This window comes from Mobula birostris, chromosome 5 (genome assembly GCF_030028105.1).
Source record: "Mobula birostris isolate sMobBir1 chromosome 5, sMobBir1.hap1, whole genome shotgun sequence".
Lineage (NCBI taxonomy): Eukaryota > Metazoa > Chordata > Chondrichthyes > Myliobatiformes > Myliobatidae > Mobula > Mobula birostris.
Genome location: NC_092374.1, coordinates 59,016,771 through 59,033,810, shown reverse-complemented (window position 1 = coordinate 59,033,810; position 17,040 = coordinate 59,016,771). Strand labels below are relative to the sequence as shown.

General features: G+C 41.8%; 2 protein-coding genes across 8 annotated transcripts in view; one reads left to right on the top strand and one right to left on the bottom strand.

The window, feature by feature from the left end:
• The window catches only part of apba1a (amyloid beta (A4) precursor protein-binding, family A, member 1a), a 195,840-nt gene extending 188,823 nt beyond the window's left edge, over positions 1-7,017 (top strand). For all 5 annotated transcript variants that reach the window (XM_072258095.1, XM_072258096.1, XM_072258094.1 and 2 more), the window contains one exon: positions 1,854-7,017. In XM_072258095.1, coding sequence (XP_072114196.1) covers positions 1,854-1,925 — 72 coding nt within the window. In that variant the 3' untranslated portion in view covers positions 1,926-7,017. The remainder of the gene's footprint in view (positions 1-1,853) is intronic.
• Positions 7,018-7,715: 698 nt separating this feature from the next.
• The window catches only part of fam189a2 (family with sequence similarity 189 member A2), a 101,034-nt gene continuing 91,709 nt past the window's right edge, over positions 7,716-17,040 (bottom strand). For all 3 annotated transcript variants that reach the window (XM_072258100.1, XM_072258099.1, XM_072258101.1), the window contains 3 exons: positions 15,619-15,777; positions 12,620-12,909; positions 7,716-8,503 (listed from right to left, as the gene is read on the bottom strand). In XM_072258100.1, coding sequence (XP_072114201.1) covers positions 8,294-8,503; positions 12,620-12,909; positions 15,619-15,777 — 659 coding nt within the window. In that variant the 3' untranslated portion in view covers positions 7,716-8,293. The remainder of the gene's footprint in view (positions 8,504-12,619; positions 12,910-15,618; positions 15,778-17,040) is intronic.

The window sequence follows — 17,040 nt, the reverse complement described above, 5'->3', positions numbered from 1 at the left end:
AACGTCAACTGAGTACTCTTTTCCATAAATGTTGCCCGGCCTGCTGAGTTCCTCCAGCATTTGGTAAATGTTGCTTGGATTTCCAGCATCCGCAGATTTTCTCCTGTTTGTGATTGGACTACATTTTCTCCATATTGTTGGTATTCTCAATGGCCATGTTATGTTAGAGGATGAGTATGGTTTTTAATAAAGAGTTGTTAATGAAAATGTGCTTAGCCCAGCCAGTCACTGCTAGTATTCATGTGATACTTGCAACTCTCTTCATCACCATTTCCATATCCCTTCTCCCATAGTTTATTCAGCTTCCTCATAATTCCGTCTCAGCTATTCCTCCCAAGCACTCCGTGAAGGAGCGAGTTTCACATTCCAAAGTCCAATTTATTATTATCTCATTCTTCTTATAGCCTCTGCCCATTTCCAATTAGTGAACTGCTTGGGTCATTACCTTGTCTAAGTATTTTCTCTGCAACTACCTTATTGAACCCTGGCTAGTCCAGTGGCGCAGCTAGTAGGGTCACTGCTTCTCAGTGCCGGAGATCTGGGTTCAAAACCAGCCTCAGGTGCTGTTTGTTTACGAGTTTGTGTGTTCACCCTGGTATCCAACCTCAGCCCAAAGATGTGTGGTTCATGGGGAAACTTGGTGGCAGTAAGCTGGCACGAATGTGTCTAGGTGAACGGTGGAATTGGGGGCGGTTGATAATAATGGGAAAGAATTTTTAAAAATAAAAGGATTAATGTGGGATGAGTGGCTGATGGTCAGTGAGGACAGTGGGTGGAAAGGCTGATTTCCATGTTGTATATATTTTTGTTTATTGAAATATGGCACAAAATAGGCTCTTACGGCCCTTAGAGCTGCACTGGCCAGCAACCCCCGAGTTAACCCAAGCCTGATCACAGGACAGTTTACAGTGACCAATGAACCTATCAATTGGTATGCCTTTACACTTCGGGAGGAAACTGGAGCACTGACAGGAAGCCCATGCATGCACGGGGAGAATGTATGTCTATGAATCGCTTCATAACTTGACTGACTTCCATCACGTGGTCTCTCCGTCTTTTGCTGATGGGAAAATGTATATACAATAAGTAGGGGATATATATATAATTAATGTTCCTGTGTAAATAGTATTTGGAATTGGCTGGCAGCTAGTGGAACTTCAATTTTAAAATTCTCTTGATTTTTATTTCCCTTGTAACTTCATGTTTCCTTACCTTTGTAATCTTCTGTTGTGCTGCACCCATTGAGATTGTGGCCTCTCCCTAATTATTGACTGATTGAGAGACAGTGCAGAACAGGCCCTTCTGGCCCTTCAAGCTGCAACACCCAGCATTCCCCCAGTTTAATCCTAGCCTAATTATGGGTCAGTTGACATTGACCAGTTAACCTACCAGCCAGTATGCCTTTGGACTGTGGGAGAAAACCAGAGCATGCAGAGGAAGCCCCACAGTCATGGGGGAAAATGTCCAAACCCCTTACAGACAGCAGTGGGAATTGAACCCGAGTCATCTTTACTGTAAAGCGTCAAGCTAACTACCACACTACTGTGCTATTCTAACCTCTTGTGCATCCCCACAGGCAATTATGTTCTCCTTAAAACCAACTTCTCTGATGGAGCTTTTGTTGCTGCCCTTTAATTGTGCTTAATAATGCTATTGTTAAGGGTGATTTTGAAGGTATTCACTTTCAAATGCTAGCTCATCTTTACTTTGAACCTCCTGATCAAGTTGCCAAGATAGTGGTTTAGTTTGATGTTGCCGCAGTGCTGATGAAAAGCCATGCTGAACAAAATATTTACTCTCCACAGCACCAGTGATGTAGAAATTCAACCTAGTCTTCCTCCCTTCTCCCTCAGATTCACATGAAGACCATGCCTGCAGCCATGTATAGACTGCTGACAGCTCAAGAACAGCCTGTTTACATCTGAAAGGACGACAAACCCTGCCCCGGTGTGCAAAGTGGAAGTGTCTGTGTGGTTTGATTGTGTTCACCATTGCTGCATTTCTGCAGCTGCAGAAACTATAATTTTTTTTAAACCTGTTTTGTTTGACAAAAAAAATCTGTAAAAAAAAATTCAAATCTTTGCCTTTCAGACATGCAACTTTGTGCGGTTTATATAGAAATAAATGTAAATATATTCTCGCAGATTAATTCTCACCAAGATAACACAGAATTAGTAACTGGGCACCTATATAGCTTGATGTTCTTTAAGAGAGGGCTCTTATGCAGAACTAGATCAATGCAGGTGAGTGACTATGACATTGGGAAATGTATTTAAAGCTAAACAAACTGATAAGCATTTACAAAGTATCTAAAAGTATGTCTGATTTGGAAATTCCTAGATCTTTCCTAATTATATTTTAAAATATTCCTGAAGAATTCTCTTAATCTGTTATTCTTTTACCTCATTGAGATGTTCCAACATGCACTGGAGTGTTTGTAAAGAATTTATTTTGACAATCCTATCCAAGTCGGAGTTTGAAGCCATTCTCTGAAGTTAAGGGCAGATCTAATATAATTTCTGTGTCACCACTTTTCAATCTTAAAAAGAAGTTATGGGCTGTGAATTTCTAATTCAAGTTGGTAAAAAGCAGAGATTAAAAGCATGGAGTGCTTTGCAGTTCCGTTCTTGTAACATCTGTCACATGAAAACTAATCATTAACAAACTCTTGGTTGAACTAATGTTTTGTTTTGGAAATTAAATGCAGAGACCTAGGGTTGAGGTGAAATGAGTTAAAAACAGTTTCAATAGATGATCTTAAACTATATTTAGTAAAATGTTAGCAGCAAATTTGCTGAGTCCTGCCAAGTTTTGTACTTCTAAACATGATCTGAGACCCTAGTCTACATTATAGACAGCATCTAATTCAGTGCTGGGGTATTTAACGTGCACACTCTTGTTCCTCTATATCTCCCATCAACAAATACCAAGCCAGAGTATCAGCTTGAGTTCTATGTTGTTTAACTTGAAGCCATCTGATTTTCTACACACATCTCCACTTAATAGATTGTTGTGTCAATTGTAGCCAGTTTTATGTCACTGTTGGGAGTGAGCATTTAATAGAGCAGAACCTTAACCACTGTACGTAATAAGGATGTAGTGTGGAGCAAGTGATAGCACTATTCTGCACTGTAGTGACACTATGCCTATTCCAACAGGAGCTTGATTCATTGAGGTTAGTATTTAGGTGAGCAGTGATCATTGAAGTTTCTAGCACAGAAGATGGTCATTTCACCTTCTGTCACAGATGGGTGTGAAAGAACTATCCAGCCTAATCCCATTTCTCAGCTCTGTCCTGCTCGCCCAACCAGTGAATTTCCACTTATGATCATCGCACCTTATAGATTAGCTTCCATATGATTAAAGTGTTAGAACAGAGTGTCCTTACACATTCCAGCAACAGGAGATTCCCAGAATTTTATTGGAATATCAGAGGCATTCCCATTTTCAGGCATGAGGCTAAATTAATGATGACCAGAGTAATTTGAGGGTGAATATACTGAAAATGCCAGAGTTTCTCTCTAGTTCAGGTGAATACTCAATTCCTATGTTTACACACAAGATTAAAGTGTTAACCTGCACAGCTCTGTCACAGCATTACTTGAAGTTATTAAAATGACATGGCACAACCTAAAGGGTTTCATTCAATGATACGTTTGTTAATATCTATAACTAATACTTACACATGCCGATGTGAACTTAATGTAAATATTTTATGCAGTACTAGAATATACTTTTTTGTCATTTGGTGCAATAGAATATAAGATATCAGGAGATTATAACACAGCAACATAATGTTCTACTTTGTAATGTTGTTTGAAGTATGTCAGCTATTAATTATTATCAGATTAATGCACTTATGAATGTAGTTCATAATCCAGTATTTTTTGAGGATTATCTTTTGTGTTTGTAATACAGCGACAATGTTTATTTATTTATGTTACTGTTAAAGGTTTATTTTTCAGGGAAGGGGGGAAAAGCGAGTGATGCGTGTAATGATTTGTACTCCTTAACATTTTTTCTCTCAATTGCAAAGAGGGAAAATAGTATTCAAATGTGTTGAGTCTGCAAAAAAAAATTTTAATGTTTCTGAAAGAATTTCACCCATGGTTTCCGCTTCTGAACCCGTGCAAGAGTATCAGCCAGCAACTGTAAACACTTCTGTATGCATTGAAGTCAAGAGGACCAAATTGTTTTCAAGTGATATGGTGTTCCTGGTAAGGCGAAAGTTTCTAGCCCTTCCCGACATGCTGCAGTTCTTCTGGTGAAGGATCTCCGCCAGTGTTGTTAGGAAGAGATTTCCAGCATTTACAGTCAGGATTGCGACCCATTGTAGGGGGAAATTTGCAGCTGGTGTTCCCATTTCACCTTTTGCCCTTGGTAGTGAAGGTTGCGTGTTTGCGCGGTATTGCTAGGGAAGATTTTATGAGTAGCTGGAGTGCATTTTGTTCATGTTACACATTGTGACCATGGTGTGTCATTGGCAGAGAGTGTGAATGTAAATGAGGGCTTAGTTGTGGAGGTGTGGGTAAGTGTTTGCATCTGGCAGCCAATATTCTCGCACATATTTAGCACTGGGGACCAAAAGCAGATATCTCTTTTGTTAATTCTTCAAAATGCTGAACTGTAAAGACGAAAAAGAACCCCAAGTAATCAATGTTCATTGTGCAGTTTTCATATGACAGATGATGGATGCAGTAGGGTGGAGTTTACCTCTTAATGATCATTGATTAGAGGTTGGGGGTCTCCAAAGGGGGCCTTTGCTCCCTTCATCTTGGGCTAGAGGTTTGCCTGTTCCCTATTTTGGATGAAACTGCCCAATTGGACAGATATGTCAGTTCAGGGCTTGAGCTGGGGTGTAGGGAGCCGTATGATAGCATAGGGTATCCTTTTCCTGTCCCTCAGCAGTTCTCACATGCCTGGCAACCTTCATGTGATTTCTCTGCCTTTGCCAGTCATTCTTTGGTGAAAGCCAGCATACACTGAACTCCTCTGGCATGCCTATCAGAAGCGGCCTTTTCCCTAAACTAGACAGGCTGGCTAGCGTTCAGATCGTCTGAAAGTCTTTCAGTCCTCTAAGGCTAGGTCTGGAGTCTCCCAAGGTTACAGGAACAGGAAGTGGCCTTTTAATGCCAGGGGACTACAGGTATATAGATCTAACTCCATATAGCTACTCACCTTGGGTATCTCAGTATCTTTGTTTAGCAGAAATCTAATTGGTTTTGGCATTAATGGCCATCGGCAGAGGTGTTCCAGGTTTTTATCACCTTCTGCTTTTAAATAGTTTCTTGGCTGCTCTCTTGAAAGGCCTGCTTTACCTGGACCTTCTTTCTCTAGGAGAGCACTGTGCAAAACTCCTTAAGAGAAATCTTCCAGGGGATGGTGGAGGGGAAGGATCAATAGGATCAATCCCCCTGCCTGCCCCCCGCCACACACACCTTACTTAAAAAGAAGTGATGATCATACTGGGTGGGATTAAAAGGTGGGTAGGGGGCCTTGTGATGAAACCCTCTAAGAACGGGTCAGAGAGTTGTCAATCTCACAAACTGTTAGGAGGCCAATTCTGGCAGGCTGTAAAGAGCCGGGAGTGGTTTGAGCAGAGCAGTTTGACAGATGTGCTAAGTGAAACCCTAAATTGGTATCCAGGGAAATCCAAACCATGTGTTACGGCACATTATGGAAGTCTATACTGTGGGCATTGCATCATTTCAGTGTGTGATAGTCAAAAAAATTATAGCAATAGGATTAGAAACTGATGAATTGAAATCCATTCCCTCCAGGTCCTTTTGTAATTTGAAAGTGTGTTGAGAGATAGTGACTCTTCCTAACAAGAAACCACAGTAAAATTTTAGCAACACCACAGTGCATAATGGCACTCTGATTCATTAAAAACATCTGGAAAACACTTTGACCATCTTAATGATAAGACTGGATTAGTAATTAGCAAGCCCATTGTGACTGAATGGTGCCATGGATAATTAATGTTATCTCCCAGCTACAGGGAACCAGGTTTGATCCTATCCTTAGCTGCTGTCTTTGTGGAGTATCTGTTTTCTTAGAGAATACATGGATTTCCTCCCACATCCCAAAGATGTGCATGTTGGTAGGTTCACTAGCTCTGTAAATTACCCCTAGAGTAGGTGAGGGACAGAATTGGTGGGACTTGAGGGGCATGTGAGAGAGAGAGAGAGGTTGCAGGGAGGTGTGGGTTAATGGATCTAATGAATGTAAACTCAGAGCCAGCATGGATTTTCAGACAGATAGCCTGTGTTTTTTTTTAAAAGTCAAATTAATTGGAGATGTTAGTTGAAATCCCAATGTCTTAATTAAGTGAATAAATCTGGCATTGGTAATGGTAGGCAATAAACTAGTGGATTAATATAAAGCCTTTGTCGGCCACCTGATCTTCAGGGCAGATAGGTGGGGAAATGGGAGGCCTACATCCTGGAAATGTACAGAGTGGGAAAAACATGCTGTGTCAGGCAGCCTCTGTAGGAGAGGGAAAAGAACACAGCTGAAGTTACTGTTGACCCACCCCAGGAGCTGACTGAGGTATTCTCCAGTATCTCTCTTTGTTTTGGTTTTCTGACATTAGCACTTGTCCATTTTCAGTACATTTACTCATCCCTTTGATATATTAAGCCACTGTGTAATAATATCCGAGGTATGGTTTGGTTTGTCTGAAAGTGCCTTGAGAAAGGGCCTGTTAGTAACTTTGCTACTGTTTACTAGGTTTAAAACACAAAACTAGCAGCACGTGACTGATTTCACCTGAGCTGATGTTCAAACAGTGTGATTGGATTGTACCTGTGGAGGAGGGCGTGCAAATACCCCTGAGATTCTTGCTGACCTTCCTGTTTCAGTTTACTACACGTCTGTCCTATGACTGACGTTTCCACATATTGCCTCTCTGTAGCTGCTGTGCTGTGTGTTGCATGTATTACCTCTGTTACAGTGTTCAGGCACTGTTAGCACAGGGCATGTGTCTCACAATTCTTGACCAATAAAACTTATCAGAAACAACTGTGCACCAGCTTAATTTCCTATTGACAAAGAGCCTTTTGTTGACTTTTGTAACAGAAGATTACTGTAAGTCATTTAAGATGGTGAATTTACAATGATGGAAGTAAATTTACTGCAACTATTTTTTGTTGACTTTTCTGGTGTGAGACCATCAAGCTGGAACAAATCTCCCAAGATAGAAGTCACATGGATGCTGGAATACAGGTAAACTTAGCAGTTGTAGGAAATGTGGTAACCAATTCTTTCAGCCAAATATGGCAGGTGAAGTTTCTCAATCCCTCTTCAAAATGCAGTTCCATCTGTTTACACAGGACAAGAGTTTGACATAGGGGAGCCACTGTTCTACATTGTTAAGTTAACAGTGGCAGAGGACACCTGGCTCCAGTTTTGAGTATTGACCAACAGTGAAATGTAAATTTTCTTGATGCATATTTCTCAGTGTGTGGTTAGCCTAACATGCAGCAAGATGATTATGCAGTTTGTGTGTGTATACACACACCCATACGCTAAACTTTAAATTATAAATTGCTGTAAAATGCAACAGAGATAATTTTGTCACACAAATGTACCACTGGGTCTTTTCTGTCCTAAGCAGCTCGTAGGCTTTCATTAATCAGTTTTCAATCAGAATGAGATTAATAAGGCTGAAGGTATAACTCTTGCATCTGGAATGTGTAAACAGCAACAAAACTCATTAGTTTTTTGGAGAGTTTATAAAATGCACCATTTGTATGTCGAATTTATTTGCTTTTGTTTATGGTCAGCACTCTTAAAATGCATCTGCAGAGAAGAACCCCATTTTGAAGACAACGTAGTACTTTGATAATTCAGTGCAGTAAAGGTAACAGAAATCATCAGAGTTATTTCAATTTATACCTCATCAGAAGGGTAACTCCTTAGTTTCTGTTTCAAATCAAGACGCAAGGAACAGCGTAGGTCACTGAAATCTCTCTATCAAAACTAGGCAGAAAGTGTCAAGAGATTTAACTTAATGACAATAAGAGCTGAGGAATCCGAACAACTAAATATTTCAGCATCATAAACGGCAAATTTTATTAATTTGTCATTTGAGTTAAGGGCACTTGGAGTTTGTGCTGCACCTCATTGTTATATTCACATGTTGATTTCCAGTATGTTAAGTATGGCTCTAATTAAGCTTCTCCTCTTTGTATTGTACTATCATCTTGAAATTATAGCCATCCTGGCATCTGTTGCTTCAGCTTTCAGACAGAGTTTTGGCTCAAATCGCACTCAGAAATGTTTGGCATGGTTACAGCACTGTCTCTTGTATCACACCGACGAGACTGTGGGGCCTTTCCTGCTGGCCTTTGACCACCCTTCCTCGGGTTACCGGCCGCTGCTCGCCGACAGCACACGTGCTCAGATCTCCACAGCTTTGTAGATGGAGTAGCCGTGTGCGCCTTTGTGTCTGGGTCACCTCCCTGCGCATTACAGTGTGTTGCAAGCTGCCTGTGATCGCCTATCCCAAAAAAAAATTCTTTAGGTTACCAGGTGCATACAAATTCAGCCCCTCAAGTTGGTTCAGTCATTCAATAAGATCAACTCTTAATTTCCATCAATGCCTACTAATCTTTGCTTATCAAGAATCTGTCTAGCTTGAGGGTAGTGAAAGCACGTTCCAAAGGCACAATTCTCAGGAAGGTATTCCACCTCATCTCTGAATTAGGTAGGTGACCCCTTAGTTTCAGAGACACAAAAGACTGCGGGAATCTGAAGCAAAAAACATCTGCTGGAGGATCTCGGAGTCAAAGGGCATCAATGGAAGAAAAGGGATTGTCAACGTTTTGGGATGAAAACTGTCCTGCGGCAGTTGCAACCTGAAAACTTGATAGTTTCTTTCCTCCCGTTGATGCAGCCCACCCCACTGAGTTCCTCTGGCGGGTGATTTATTACCCCTTATTTTTTTTCAACAGGAACCTCTAGTTCCAGAAGAGAAAACATTTTCTCCATATTCACCGTGTCAAGTCTACTTGGAGAATAGGCCCCTGAAAGCAAAATACTGCAGCTATCTACCTGAGAATGGTAGTGTGGATGGGAGAGCAGTAGTTTCTACTGGTCTAGCACTTTTCATATCACTAAGACATTTCTATATTCATACAAATTCAAATTTCATCTCTATTGCAATCAATTTCCACCCTCCCCCACCTGGTGTCACCTACTATTTGCCAGCTTGTCCCCCTCCCCTTCCCCCACTACATTATTCTGTCTTCATCCCCCTTCCTTTCCAGCCCTGGTGAAGGGTATTGCCTCAAAACATCAACTGTTTATTCCGTCTGTAGGTCCAGCGTTTTGTGTGAGTTACTCAAGATTTCCAGCAGCTGCAGGATCTTTTGTGTTTATGATGTGCTGCATGAAAATTATTTCTCTGCAACGTTTAATGTGATGTACTGTAAGTCCACATTCTCCTACCAGTGGAAACCTTTCCTTTGTTTACTGTGTCAACACCTTTCACGTTTTTCGAGCTGTAGCCTGTCTGTGTAACTGAAGTCCCTCAGCCCTGGATCACTGGTAAACCCCTCCCCATCCACATTCTCTTCTAAGTGAAACACCCACCATACCCAGTCCTGATGCATTCATATACATGAGAACTTTTAAACCCTTAAATGTATTTGCATCTTTAAAGAAAATCCTGGAGTAACAAAATACAGAATTTCATTAATGCAGAAAAATGTCAGTTATTTGTTGTAATGAAAATAAAAAAAAATGCTACATAGACCGCATAGCTGACAACTTAATGTTGGGCTTCACATGTAGCTGGCCAGAGACATGGTTCAGAGTGGGATAGAGAACTACTGTGACTGGTGACTGGAAGTTCTCAGCAATCCATAGGGATTAAATATCAATGCTCCACACATGGGTACCTCGCCATTCTCCTCTGTGGAGAGGATCACCTTGTGAGCACTGTATGCAGTACAGTAGGTTGGAGGAAGTGAAAATGGAAGGTAGTTTTGATCCTCAGATGGTGGGAAGGAACAAGGTAAAAAGACTAGTGATGGATCTCTTGGAAAGAGTGATCATAGTATGATTGAATTTAGCATACAGCTGGAGGATGAAATAGTTAGATCTAAAACTAGTGCATTATGCTTGAACAAGGGAGGAGTGGGCTAATGGGGATTGGGAGCACAAGCTATTTGGTAGGACAGTTGAGGAACAGTGGAATACTTTTAAAGAGATTTTTCACACTGCTCAACAACAGTATATTCCAGTCAAAAGTAAGGACAGTAAGTGTGGGGAGAGCCAGCCTTGGATAACTAAGGATATAAAAGATAGTATCAAATTAAAAGCTCATGGGTACAAAGTTGCAAAGGGTAGTGGGAGACTAGAGGATTGGGAAAACTTTAAAAAGCAACAGAAAACAACTAAACAAGAAATAAGGAAAGGGAAGATAGAGTATGAAAGTAAATTAGCACAAAATATAAAAACGGATTGCAAAAGTTTTTATAAATATATGAAGTGGAAGAGGGCGGCTAAGGTCAACGTAGGTCGTTTGGAAGACGAGAAGGGGAAATTGATATTGGGTGATAAGGAAATGGCTGAATAACTATTTTGTGTCGATCTTCACGGTGGAGGACACATCTAATAATGCCAAAGAATGACGTTATGGACTAAATGGGAGGTGAGGACCTCAGTAAGATCACTGTCACTAAAGAGATAATGATGAGCAAGTAGAGGGCCTGAAGGTAGATAAGGCCCCTGGTCCTGATGAGATGCATCCCAGGGTGCTGAGGGAACTGGCGGAGGTTATAGTAGACACGTTGGTAATCATTTACCAAAACTCTCTGCACTCTGGGCAGGTCCAGGCGGATTAGAAGACAGCAAATGTCACACCACCTTTTAAAAAAGGATGTAGGCAAAAGACTGGCAACTATAGGCCAGTTAGCTTAACATCTGTAGTCGGGAAAGTGCTTGAAGCTGTCATTAAGGAAGAAATAGCAAAACATTTAGAAAGGAGTGGTTCATTAGACAGATGCAGCACGGACTCAGAAAGGGCAGGTCCTGTTTGACAAACTTACTGGAGTTTGTTGAGGACATAATGAGTGCAGTGGATAGAGAGGAACAGGTGCATGTTGTATACTTGGATTTCCAGAAGGTGTTCGATAAGGTGCCGCACAAGAGACTTATAAATAAGATACCAATGCATGGAGTCGGAGGAAGTGTATTGGCATGTATAGTGGATTGGTTAACCAATAGAAGGCAGAGAGTTGGTATAAATGGGTGTTTCTCTGGTTGTCAGTCAGTGGTGAGTGGGGTGCTGCGGGGGCCAGTACTGGGCTGGCCTGTACTTGCTGGAATTCAGAAGAATGAGGATAAATTGAAACCTACTGAATATTGAAAGACCTGGATAGGGTGAATGTGGAAAGGATATTACAAATAATGGAGAGTCTAGAACGAGGAGACAAAGCCTTAGAATGGAAGGATGTCCCTCTTGAGCAGGGATGAGGAGAAATTTCTTTAGCCAGAGGGCAGTGAATCAGTGGAATTCATTGTCATAGACTGCTGTTGGAGACCAAGTCATGAGGTATATTTAAAGTTGAGATTGATAGATTCTTGATTAGTAACAGCATCGAAGATTACGGAAGGAATGCAGGAGAATGGGGTTGAGAGGGAAAATAAATCAGCCACGATCAGATGGTCAATTGGCAGAGCAGAACTAACGGGCCAAATAGCCTAAACTCTGCTCCTATGTCATATGGTAAGCTGGCCTCTTGACCTCACAATCTACCTTATGACCTTGCACCCTTTATCTATCAACACTGCACTTTCTCTGTAATTGTCGCACTTTATTCTGAATTCTTTTATTGTGACAGACAAACGGATGGCTATGTTGGAGAGAAGCGCTAGAATGATCTTGATCATGGTGGGTTTTAGGGTCTATACTGTTCTATGTTCTTACCTTGTCAACTCAATGTACAGCGTAATGAATTGATCAGTATGAACTATCTGCACCTTGGTACATAATAAATCAAGTTACCAGAATATTCTCCCTGTATTGAACTACTATTCAAACCCACAACTTGTTAATCTAAGCTCGGATGTGATCCACTTAGAATACAGGAGAAGCCACACATCCAAATAGTCTGAGCTGCTGCTCTGTCTCCACAAGTTCCCTCCACTCCATCAAACTACTTTTAGTGCCAACACATCCTGGTTCAATAAAGTGAAGCTGTGGCTTAAATGACCCCCGTGCTGATTTAGTCTATGGCATGGTTAAAGTTAAAGTCTGTCCCGAGCCTTGTGGCCCATTAAGCCGGTGCTTATGCCAGTTTCTGTGGCGTGAAGCGACTGAGAGTACAAGAATCCCCCCGCCCCCCAGATAGGACGCCAGTCTATTGTGAGGTTAACCCCCAGCATTTACCGGTACCCATTTTCAGCTGGGTGGACTGGAGCAGTGTGTGGTTAAGTGCCTTGCTCAAAGACACAACATGCTGCCTCGGCCGAGACTCGAACCCATGATCTTTAGATCGTGAGCCCAATGCCCTAACCACTTGGCCACGCGCCACACCTATGGCATGGTAAGGGAGGATAATGGTAATACTGCACAGGGAGAAGCAAAGTTACAAGGAGTGCTCCTTACCTGGTCAAGAATATTGGCACTCGCCACAGCCTCTTCCATATGTTCCTCATCTGACTGTAACACCGACCTAATACTGTCCACCAGTTCCTGCACTTCGGGAGTCATGCTGCATGACGAATGCTTTAAGAAGCTGGCCACCAACAACTTGGTGTCTCTGTAGCTGGTGTAATCCACCAGTGACCTTGGCCTTGACCTGGGGCTTCTCGACCTGCGGCCTCTGCGTAAGGTCACAGCCTGAACCTCGGACCTCTCGTCAGTTTGCGTTGCGGCCTCACAGCTCACCACCAGCTCTGTGAGAGACAATAGAGATGTTTGTGAGATGCTGGAAAAACAATAAAGGAGGCAGACTTAACTCATGACAATGGTAGCAAGGGTTTGGTGCAGGAATGTGGAAAAACCACAAATATCTATCCCATTAGATGGGCATCACAAATTGGATTTCATAGGAGGGGAGTGATATGAAGAGCACTGGATTCTATGAAACTGAAGGATCAATCTTGGGGATAAAACTATACCAGCATTTAAAGAATCATCCAATTGTGTAATGAAGAGTTGATGCACATTCCTAATACCTAAGGATCTGGAGAGGTGAGCATCAGGAAGACAATTTCCGATGAAGGGTGGATTTGAGGCTAGCGCTTCTATTAGAAAATCCCAGGGAATAGGTTCTACCGGAGTTGGCAAGCCTTGAGTAAGGGGTGTCAGGTCTCAAGACCCTTCTCTCTACAGGCAGCTTCACAGTACCTCGCTGGGTTGCCTGTAGTTTTTATTACTTATATCTGGAGATAACGCACAGTACAGGCCCATGCCACCCGATCAGCCTACCAACCAGAACATGGGGAGAAACTGGAGGAAACCCATGAGGTAACTACGAGAACATGCATCCTTACAGACAGTGGCAGAATTGAAATCAGATCGCTGTGCTTCAGTAGCATTACACCAACCACTAACAGCGATAAGATAACCACTACACCCCATTGCAGGGTGTTAATGGCATCCTTCAGACCAGCACAGAACACACATCAGCTGAGATGCCAGGGGCTGCAGTTGCCGGAATCTGGACTGAAAAAGAAAACGGGAGCAAATAAGTGGATCAGGCAGCATCTGTGGTGATAACTAGACAACATCTGGCATCTGGACACATTTGCTGAGGACTGGTATGGGTTCTAGTGTGGGCTTGTACAGATCTCAGAAGTGGCTAAGTTAATGAATCCAAGAGGAGTTCTGTGTCGAATATACTGTATACACAAGTACATGTATGCACAGGAAAATATATACATGCAAGGAAATTTTTTCAGTGAAATCTTACTTGAATCACAGACACAGCATTAGAGACACAACATTCACAAAGAAAGACAAGTCGTCCATTTTAGTGCAAAGTCATCATGGGTGTTACTAAACTGAGATAGTGATTAGGTTTATGGCAGTAAGTTTAAGAACTGAATGGTTGAAGGGAAGAAGCTGTTCTTGAACACAACATCTAGCTAATGGGCGGGGAAATAAAATTACAATCCTTTATGCATGAAGGGGCTTAAGCCATCAAGGAACACCAGACTGCTTCCCTCTCCCCCACCCCCAGTGGAGCAGGAAGGTGCTCATCATTACTCGTATCTCAGTCATTGGTTTCCTCCGCATGCTCTGGTTTTCTCCCATAGTTCAAAGATGTACCAGTGGGTCACTGGTCATTGTAAATCATCCTGTGATTAGGCTGGGATTAAACTGGGGTTTCCTGGACAGCATGGCTGTATCCCAATCAATCAATCAATAAGTAAATAAGTAAGTAAGTGTAAAGAACAATAGCAGATGAGGAGAGAGCCCTCTTCCCAGTTAAATAAATACACAGGATTTACCATCAGTCAATGCAATGTCTTCATCTAATACTTCTAACATTTAATACATCCCAAAAAGCATCATCACACAAAATGATGACTCAAACTACGTACGCTCATCGAAAGATGTGGATGATATCAAAAGTGCAGGTGTTTAATGCCAAACCCTAACCCTGACCCTGAGCTGAAAAAGCAGTTACAAGGCACTGAATTGCATAATAAGCAGCACATATTTCCATCCCCAGGAGCATTAGTCAAAAAGTGGAATTCTAAGACAGTTTGGTACTTTACAGGGATATTATTAGAATCACCTTTTTTTTAAAAATCACAAATTTAAGTGCTTCCTTGAATTTAAAATTTCCAACCATGGTAGGATTCAATCTTGTCTTTAAGATCAATGGTCCAGAACTCTGATGATTGGTTAAATTACTTAATCTCCATGTTTCCACATTCTGAGGTTAGATGAACAAACCAATCAAAAGACTTTCTTATAAAGAGATTATACAGTCCTGTGTAGAACTCTCAGGCACCCCTGTTTTTTTTATTATATATGGTTTCAGATGGTATGGCCTCCACAAGGCCCTGATCTCAGCATCAACCAGGCTGTCTGGGACTAGTTGGAGAGACAAAAGCAAGTGAGATCGCCAAAGTCTGTAGAATTGTGGCAAGTTCTCCAAGATGCTTGGAACAAGCTACCAGCTGATTTTCTTATAAAAATGCATGACAGTGGACCTAAGAGAATTGATCTGTTTTAAAGGCAAAGGGTGGTCACACCAAATATTGACTTGATTTTTTTTTTGCTGTTTATTGCTCTTTAGAGAATTTTTTGATATTTAGAAACTATTCATTATTTTTAAAAGCATCTTCACTTAACAGAATTTTTTTTACATGTGCCTAAGACTTGTGCACAATACTGTAACTTTAAATTAAAAAAATAAATAGCTTTATAAATTCAAAATTTAAATATATTTATCAGATCGCCCTTTATAATCATCTTAGTTTTAAAGAAAGGAGCCCTAGCTTGCTCAGGGCCCCCTGGTAATTACATGCTGTAAATGCTGATGTCATTTCAGTAAATCTGTTAGAAAACTCCCGTGTCCCATATACTGTTTATAACAGATGAGAAGTGAAGTATGATCCAGCAATGTTCTTCTCCACACCATTTGTTACCTTCTATTACTAGTTCCTGGAGCACTGGGTCACTGTTTGATCTTCTCACGCCAGACCTGCTTGGCTTCCTGCATCCTGCTTCAGAGTTCCTGCTGTGGGCTGGGTGCACGATGCACAGCTGTAGGGGGTCGCTGAGGGAACAACTTGGACTATTGCTGTCTGCAAGACAATGCAAGGAATTCTCAGCTGATGTTTAAACAGCAGCGCCAGCCACATGACCACCTTATCCTCATCGACTGTGACTCGCTCACCTGTGATTAGTGGGTTATGGGTTCAAGTACTGCTTCAAGAGCCTTGTGCACCAAAATCCCCGGAATGAGGGAGTACGAGGGAACACTGCACAGTTGGAGGGGACATTAAATGAAGGCCCTCTCAGGTGGACATAATATCCCTTTGGCCATTACCTTGAGGAGCGGTAGCAGTCTTTCCCAGGTTGAATTATATAGCACAGAAACAATAAAAGAGAGGCTTAAAAGAAGTTTATAATATTACAAAAGGCATAGATAGAAATCATTCTCCTGTGGTCGAAAGGTCTACTGCTAGGTGGCATGTATTTGAGGTGAGATGGGGAAAGTTCAGAGAAGATGTGTGAGGCAAAATGATTTTGCACAGAGTGGTGGATGCCTGGAATGTGCTGCCAAGAGCAGAGGCAGGTATGAAATAGATGTTTAAGAGTCTCTTAGACAGGCATATGAATGTGCCGAGAATGGAGGGATTGGGTGTCGTTAACATAATGAGTTTGGCACCTGTTCCTGTGCCGTATTGTTCTGTGCTCTATGCTCTGAATCCCCATTGATCATCAATTTGCCATTTTAACTAATCCTATTTCATTTTCTCCACATTCCCCTCAACTCCCCCCCCCCCCGCTTACATTTCTATCACTCACCTACATATAAGGGGTAACTAATAAACCTACCACTTTGTGATGCAAGACAAAGTCAGAAACCCTGGAGGAAATTCACAACGTCACAGGCAGAATTCAAAGTACCTGTATGTCACCAGAGATCCATTTTCTTGGAACCATTCACAGTAAATATAAGAAACATGATAGAATCAATGAAAGACCACACCCAGCAGGACGGACAACCAACCAATGTGCAAAAGACAAGAAGTTGTGCAAATACAAAGAGAAAGAAAAAATAATAATAATTAATAAATAAGTAGAGAACATGAGGAGAAGAAGAGTCCATGGGTTGTGGAAACAGTTCAGTGATGGGGTGAGTGAAGTCACCCCCCTTGGTTCAAGAGCCTGATGGTAATAATTGTTCCTGAACCTGTTGGTGTGGGGCCTGAGGCTCCTGTACCACCTACCTGATGGCAGCAGTGAGGACAGAGTATGGCCTGGATGGTGGGAGCCCTAGATAATGGATGCTGCTTTCCTGTGACAGCGCTCCATGTAGATGTGCTCAATAGTGGGGAGGG